Source organism: Tachysurus vachellii, chromosome 10, assembly GCF_030014155.1.
Source record: "Tachysurus vachellii isolate PV-2020 chromosome 10, HZAU_Pvac_v1, whole genome shotgun sequence".
NCBI classification, from domain to species: Eukaryota; Metazoa; Chordata; class Actinopteri; order Siluriformes; family Bagridae; genus Tachysurus; species Tachysurus vachellii.
This window is the reverse complement of record NC_083469.1, coordinates 25,325,242-25,333,632: the sequence shown is the minus strand read 5'-3', so window position 1 is coordinate 25,333,632 and position 8,391 is coordinate 25,325,242. Positions and strand designations below refer to the sequence as shown.

The 8,391-nt window shown below is 39.1% G+C and overlaps 1 protein-coding gene across 1 annotated transcript; it reads right to left on the bottom strand.

Annotated features, from left to right (window-relative positions):
• Window positions 1-324: 324 nt before the first annotated feature.
• Window positions 325-8,009, bottom strand: si:dkey-87k14.1 (leucine-rich repeat transmembrane protein FLRT2). The gene is made up of 2 exons (XM_060880472.1): window positions 7,482-8,009; window positions 325-5,664 (listed from the first exon to the last, which is right to left on the bottom strand). The coding sequence occupies exon 2, from the start codon at window positions 5,239-5,241 to the stop codon at window positions 3,250-3,252; it is 1,992 nt and encodes a 663-aa protein (XP_060736455.1). The 5' UTR covers window positions 5,242-5,664; window positions 7,482-8,009; the 3' UTR covers window positions 325-3,249.
• Between the last annotated feature and the right edge of the window lie 382 nt (window positions 8,010-8,391).

The following is an 8,391-nucleotide window of genomic DNA, read 5'->3' as shown; positions in this document are numbered from 1 at the left end:
TTCACTACTTATAATGCATCCTGTTATCAATTGATAAAAAAAAAAAAAAAAAAAAAAAAAAAAAATTAAGTCTAATTCATTTTCAAATAATTAAAATCTAATTATGTAAAAGTCGTTATTAGTTTTAAATGGTTGTACAGTACACTATATAACTATCTATGTAGGCCATATGTATAATGACACTTTAAAAACATTCATAGCATGTTCTAATGCATTTATAAAGCTTTATACACAAGTCATATATACAGATATACATATCATCACTGTTTGTAGCATTGTTTAGGTTAAAATTATACGCGATTATAATTTATTTAAAAAAAAACATAAGTAATGCTTAGAACACATTATATTACCATTATATCATGTTATAATGCATTATGTAAAGTGGAATTTGTCAATATAATGCTTTATAAACACTACTTACAATATATCAGATTAACCTTAGCCAATTGTAAATAGGTATAATGTTTAATGCATATTTAAAATTGAGTACACATTATAACCATGTGTATAATACCTTATGAAGGCATTATAATATGACATGAACTTATTCAGTGTATATTTTATTTATGACATTTGTTGTATGTTATGTTTTCTTTGGTATTAGTGTTAAAACGAGTTCAAAACACTACGTATAATGTAAAGTGATCATAATCATTTTCTGCAATTCATAACAAATAATAACAATGTAGTGCAAATAATCAAAACATTCACGACGGCTTATGAACGGATTCTAATGTCATGTTCACAGTTTATAAAAAACATGACCTTCAAAGAAATTGGCGACTCAGTCAATGAATGTTCGTCTCATTCTATAATGCATTAATAATACATTATGGATACATAAAAGGAATGTGTTCTTGTCTTGTTATAACGCATTCATAATGCTTTATAAATGCATAATAACATAATATAAACATTTTGGACGATGATGTTTTACAAATTTCTAATCATTTCATAATGATTAATAAATATTTTAGTTGCTTTATCATTCTGAACAGGTTGTTATTCATTATAAAGGTTGTACCATACAATGTAACATCACTTTATATAGGAAGTATAAAATAGTGACACGTGTTATGAATATTAATGAGCAGGGAATTTCTTATTAGAGGGGAAAAAAAAAGAAATTATTAGCCCAAGTATAATGGTGTATGATCGTCATAAGCTCCAGAGAAAGTGTTAGTAACTATTTCTTTTGATTGATTATTAATTTCACTTCCTGAAACACATCTCGATGAGAAAAACAGAGACGCAGCGAATCCCATTAACCCCCGACTTTAGGGAATAGCGGTCTGGTTTGAAAATCTGCAACCAAATTGAAATTCCAGTATTAATTGATTGGAATAAATGGAGCTGCCGCTGCCCGCTGTTCTGCAGGGTTTTGTTTGCGATTACAAGCGGCTGTTGTTCTGAACCCGGTGACTGAACTAATATAACCGAGCTGCACTTGAGCATCCCTCTGGTCTCTGGGGCACTCTGGAGAGAGCTGCGGAATTGAGATCCAGCAGCTCATTCTGAGATGACCACACAGCTGGAGGGCCCAGATGTGCAGATTTAATAGCTAATTACTGTCTCCTCACAGACCCTGAGAGATTCGAGCGAAAAGGTCGCGCCGAGAAGGAGGGGGGTGAATTGGCGGGATGCTGGTGGGTTTATTGCGTTATTTATTGTGTGCAAGTTATTAGCTGTGAAATGACACGGCTCATACTTTGTGGAGCCAAACTAATAATGCAATTCTTCAAACGAGTGCAACAACAACAACAACAACCCAGTGCTGTCTGGCATAACATTTCTGGCAACTACTTCTGATTGTATTTTTTTGTTTTGTTTTTTTATTCATTTGTTGTACTGTATGAGAAGGAATAGCCTAAACGTACATAATTACACTGATGATACAATGAAAGTCTGCCTTGAAATAAATAAATAAAAAAAAACAATTATCCAACCAACATGGCGATCTGTTGTACATAATAGAATCGTCTTGATTGATTCGTCGAAATGACCAAAACCGTGATAAAATGGCATCGTAAAACCTAATCTATAGACATTAATCTGACATTCATGACATGGCGTGACAGCGTTATGAGCTGGTTTATCATAACAGTCAAGAGGACGCACAAAACAAAGCAGTTCCTTAGAACGCTTAAAATACTTCCTCTAGTCAACATTGTGACAACGTTTATTGATATTCTTGGAAATAATGCATGGTTATATGCAAAGAAACAATACCTGGTCATATTTTGGATATTTATGTTTCACAGAGTTGTTTGCAGAGCAAGACAATTAGCAATTAAAAAAATAAGAAGCTTTCAAAACCAGCCGAGCAATGAGTCTTCCTGATCTGATGTATTCCAGTCTAATGCTTTACGACACTATTACCTGGCCAATTTAGTCAAAAAAAATAATAAATACACAAAGCCGTTTGTGAAGAAAGTTGCCTCCGGAAGCAGAATGATAATGGACAATTATCATCAGTCTTCCTTACAGAGAGCTGTACAGTTAAAATGTCAGACTGTGCTAATTCAAACTTTGCAGTTGTGGTTTTCACAGTGGAATACATTTCATTTTGTTTTTCCATCCATTAAATGTACACACAGTAAGTACATCTTTTATCACCAGCCTCGTTTTTTTTCTTGCTTCGCTTAACAAATCAGGCAGGTACAATTTTTTTTTTGCAGGTAGAATTTTCTCTGTTTTTGCAGATCACTTAACCTGAACAGCTGAATCTGGAAGTCAGATTAATGAACAATGCTTGAAAAAGGTGCTGATTAATGTAAGGAAAAGAAAGAAAGAAAGAAACAACCAAACAAACAAAAATGCCATTTTGTGGTACAACTAAAGAACAAAGAAGTCAGACAAGCATAAATAACGTGAATCAGTTTCTCACGCATACTCACTCACAATCAGGACCTTACTAACCATCATTTTCCCCCCCAAATCTAGATAATCATCTATATATTTCTGGGCACTTTCTGTGATTTTTGTGCACAACAATGTAAACAATTATCTGCATACATACTCCAGTTTATGATACTCAGATGGATTCCTACAAGCGCAGTAGTAATACAACAGGAGAAACTAGTACATCATAAATTGTTTTTGCATTTTACTCGGAATACAAAAGAAGGCGATATCACTGATAAGAGTATAAATTACAGCATTTACAGTTCATCTTTGAAATATATACTGTACAGCGTATTTAAGTCGAAATTTTTAATACAAAGGATTAATACCTTTCGAAAACCATCATGTATGGCAAGGGTTAGAAACTGGAACGCTATTCTTGCTGTAGCTTGTACTGTTGTTGGCCACTTGGCAGTCTCTGTAGTCATGGCCTCCATTAGTAGTGTAAATGGGCTGAATTCGGTAGTCCCCTTTAAGGAGCTGTTGGTTGTTCAAAGAAACTATCTGAAAGCTAGTCTCGGTCATCTCCAGGATGGAGTTATCCTTTTTTGTGCCTGCCTCACAGTAATCGTCTTTCCTCCTCCCTCGGTTGTATTTCCATTTGGATGAGGACGACCGTCCCTTCTTGTGCATGTGCCAGCAGAATATGCTAAGCAGCAGCACCAGGACGACAAGCACGGCCCCTCCGATCAGGCCAGCCAGCAGCAGAGATGAGCTGATGTCCTGTTGGCTCGCCTGCTCTGCCTTCTCGTCCAAGTCGTAGGAGGCCGGCTTGGTCATCACCTCTGAGCAAATCGTGTCTTCTCCTGTGTGATAATTGTTGAAAGCATCCAGAGGATCCACGCAAATTCGGTAGACGGATTTGGGATCCAGGTTGGTCAGGTGTATTCTCTGTTGCTCCCCTTCAACCATAGTCTCCTGCATAGGGTCCCCGATTAAACTGTAACCCATCTTGACCCAGGTCACCTTGTATGCTGTGACAGTGAAGGTAGATATCCAGTTCACCTGGACGCATGTGCTATTTAAGACGATGAAGGAAACACGGAGTGATTCCTGCACAGGATCCTCAGGGATCTCTGTCCTCAGTTCTTTATCTTCATGCTTGGTTGGCAGCGCAGGTGACATGGGTGCAGAGCTAGGAGTATGGACATAGTTTGGGGTTGAGAAGCCTGTTTCAGTGGCTGACTCAGCAGTAGGCAAGGAGGGGTGTGTGGGCTGTTGTGTTGATCGTGGAACTATGGCTGTACTGCTGGGACACTGGATTATCTCCAAGTTTAGCTCTCTGATTACCATACCACGCACACTCTCAGGCTTCTGGCACATGAAGCCGCGGACATTGAGCGTGGCTGGCAAGGACTTTAACCACAATATGACCCATTTTATGTTGCAGTCACAGAGCCAAAGATTGTTTCGAACAGTGAGCTGTCTCAGGCTAAGGAGACCATCAAAGACCCCCTGTGTGAGAGACTGCAGCTGGTTGTTGGAGATATCCAGTCTCTCGAGGCGATGCAGGCCATGAAAGGCCGTCAAAGGGATCTCATTCATCAGATTATCCTGCAAGTTGAGCTTGACCAAACACTGGGTGGGCAGGTTAGGGGGAGGGACCGTCAAGGAATTGCGTGCCATAGACAGGGTTTTAAGGTTGCCTAAACCCTGAAATGCTCCTGGGGCCAGACCTTCATCTGTCATAAGGTTTCCATCCAGAAGGAGGAGCTCAAGCCCTGTCACATTCTCAAAGGCATCATCACTGATGAGAGCTATCCGGTTTTCATCCAAACGCAGCTCCTTGAGCTCTTCAGGGAGACCGATGGGCACACTGCTGAGATGGTTCTTGGTTAGAAAGAGAATTTTGAGACTGATGGCTTCCCTGAAAGCCCCTTCCTCCACACCCACTGTGGAGATAGAGTTGTCATCCAGGTAGAGCTCTTCAAGGCGTAGGAGCTGGGCCAGTGCTGCACGTGAAACTGTCTGAATGTTGTTCTCCTGCAGATGGAGCACCCGCGTGTTTTTAGGCAGGTTGACTGGGAACTCGTCCAACTGGTTGCCGTAGAGATACACCGTCTCTACAGAGGCAACACTGTGCAGCTCTGCTGGAAATCCAGCATTGTTGATTTGGTTGTTGTGGAGGTAGAGGGTTTTGTAACCCTCACCTATCCCCAGAGGCACTGATGTTAGGCTCCTTTCATTGCAGTACACAAAGGTCCTGTCACAGCGGCACTCATCTGGGCACGTCGTAGCCCAGGAAAACTGCATGTGAAGGCCTAGTAGGATCGGTATCCATGGTCTTATAAAGATCATCACATCCTTATTCCGTATACGTATCTGTATCTCCATTTTTGGTAGGGGAGAAAACACAAACAGCTCAGAGGAACAGCAAGTGTAAAGCAATTAAAAAAAAAAGTAAATAAAGTAAATTCCACCAAGTTTTTAACGGCTCTTGAAGCTTGCCACGGCAGAGCTATGCTGGAGAAAAGTGGGTAATCCTCCTGTAATTGGCTCTCCTAAGCCCTCCCAACACAAGACCAATGGTCTCATTAGCCTGTGTGCCGCCCTTGCTTGCCTCCATCCATGCTTGGGTTGAGAGTGATAGCCAAACTCATCACATTTTCAGTCGGAGGCCAGAGAAGGCCGATTTAAGTATGTGGACCAAAACAGCACGTTTGGCAGTTTTATCAGTGACAAGCTCCTTTCTGGTCACAGCCGGCCACTCTCTGAATGACACAGCTTCGCTCGCATGGGGCATTTGGGTCCATTTCCCTGTATTAACACAAAATAGATAAGTGTTCTCTTCAGCAACATTATGATAGTGATTTATTAGCTTGCTGAAGTGTAGAAAAAAATCATAGAATTTTTAACAATTCATCAGGATTAAAATACAACATACAATACAATTAGTGTTAGTAGTTTTCTTTTTCTTTTCTTTTTTTTTTTTTTGCAAGAATGCTTTACAAAATGGCCAAATGGAAACCCACAGCCAGTGAAGGTTTACAGGGAACCGTTGGCTTTTCATGAAGGCAAAGGAAAATGGAATAATAAGATCTTTGCACAGCAAGTCATCAGTATACAGTATTCTCCAAATGAGGAGAGGACACTCTGTAACACTCCTTGCTTTTGGACTTGTAAAGGGCACCAAGGTGGTTAATCTGTCAAATGCCACATTGACAGACAGGTCTGTGTTCCGACGCTTGGGCAGTAAGCTCACTCTCTCGGTGGTAATGATTCCCAGCCTCGAGGACAGTAAGACCGCTTCCTTTAAATCAATGTGTTGGGCGTCCTGTTAAAAAGGCTGGAAGCACAGATGTACCTCTGTTTCAGCACAAGCACAGCTTTACTGTCAATAAACACTGGCAGCTATTTAAATCATTACACAGGCTACATCCTTCAAGTAACAGAGCAAAGAGAAAAGAGCGGATTTGACAGAAACTGCTTCAATTGGTATACTAAAAAAAGGTGGCATGTTAAAAACACAACCTAATTACGTTTAATCACTTACTGAAATTATGCTGTTTTAATGACTAGTAAAACAAATTTTGCATAACTATTTTTGTCAATTACTGAATAGTTACAGTAATTACTGCTTGCTCTTTTTTTCTGATATATATATGTGTATATATATATATACATATATATATATATACATATATATATATATATATATATATATATGTAATATATGTAATATATTTTTGCTCTTGATTGATCCAATTGCATCAATCTTCATACTAGTCATTATTTATATAACTTACAGCATTTTAATATTTTGACCATCTTATTTCTTGGGGAATGGGGGGGGGACCTCAATAACAACCAATTCCATGACTCCATATACTGTATATACAAATGTCTGTAAATCATATTTATATTTTATGCTGAATAAAAGTGTTGCATATTAAATGTATGCGCATAAACGCTTACTGACGTACATGTATACTATACACACACACACACACACATATATATATATATATATATATATATATATATATATATATATATATATATATATATATATATATCACATTTGTACATAGTGTGTTATTATCTTATACAATAACATGCATGCATAATGCATAGGGGATAACAACTACACCATGCAACAGTGATTGAATTCGTTGCTCTCTAATATATACGTCTATTTTCTACAAATATTCTAAAATGTCTTGTTGATCAGATTTTTATTGTAAATTCTGGTTGCTCTGTATCTCAAACAGAGACTCCCTGCAGCCTATAAGAGGAGTTAAACCCCTTCACGTAAGCACGGAGCCAAAATACAGGCAATCTACACAAATAAGACAAATAAATAGAGATGATAGAGTTGCAGTGTAGATATCAGACACCTCAAAGCCATTAAAGATGCAACGCCACAGCTTTAACTGACAGGGGACCAAATTGCCAGATTGCTGCTTTAATCCTCACCAAGTGTTTAGAATGAAATGGCTTCAATAAAATGCAAACCCAATGCTTATGAAGGCGCAAGAAGTTGTTTTAAGCCTCATTTCCAGCTTGCACCATGGATTGGTATAATTCATGCAATTAAAATTCTATTTAACAGAAATAATTTAAAATGTTATTACCTGCACGAATGTTGGGTTTTAAACCTGTCCTACAGCTCCAGGGTGTTTTCTCTGCAAATATGGATCCCGTGAATGAAATAAACACACACGCTCGCGCACATGCATACATAGATCTATAGCCACGCGCGCACATACGCACAAATAAACAGAGCGGGTTTTTCATCCAGTGCAATGTTTTAAGATGAGGTTAGGATGAAGAATTCCGTGCGCATGTCGTGTCGGGAGTTCTAGGATCTCGTTGTGGAACTCTGGGAATAAAATCCAGAAGTGGATTTATTTAGATCTGGTGTTAAGTCTTTAGTCTTGGCGCGTGCAGAGCGCAGTGCGCGCGCTCCTGAGATTGCTCGGCTTCGGAAACCGTGCATCGTTTAGTTTTATCCACGGTCTGGATGGAACAACAACAACAAAAAAAGTCATCAGTAAGGCTGATGTCGCTCTCCGGGATGGTGGAACTCCTTTGGTCTAAAGCTCGGCGTTTGCAGCGGCAGCATAGTGCCGAAATGTTCCTGCGCGCGCGCATGTGAGTGTCTGTCTGTGTGTGTGTGTGCGTCCTGCTGCTACGGGTGATTCGATTAGGACTCGGCTCTTTTTGGGTCGACTCTTCAAAACGAATCAATTCGCCAGACGAGTTCATTCAGGAGGAAATAATGCAACTCAGAGCCAAAACAAGTTTTAATATGTAGAACACAGAATAATAATAACAAGTCAGACAGTTTAGGAAAAAGGTTTTGTGTATAAAATAAAAACACACTGGAAAGGGTATATCGGTGCCGAATCATCGCCTCATATCGAGTCCCTCACAGATGTCCAATGTAACATTTTCACCACTAGTGGCGCTGGTGAGCAGTGTAGAATTGCATAGACTGGAAGGCGAAAAAGTAATAATAACAACAACAACAACAACAACAAT

Excerpts from the sequence above, each read along its gene's own strand:
- si:dkey-87k14.1 (XM_060880472.1), bottom strand. The coding sequence starts at position 5,241 with ATGGAGATACAGATACGTATACGGAATAAGGATGTGATGATCTTTATA.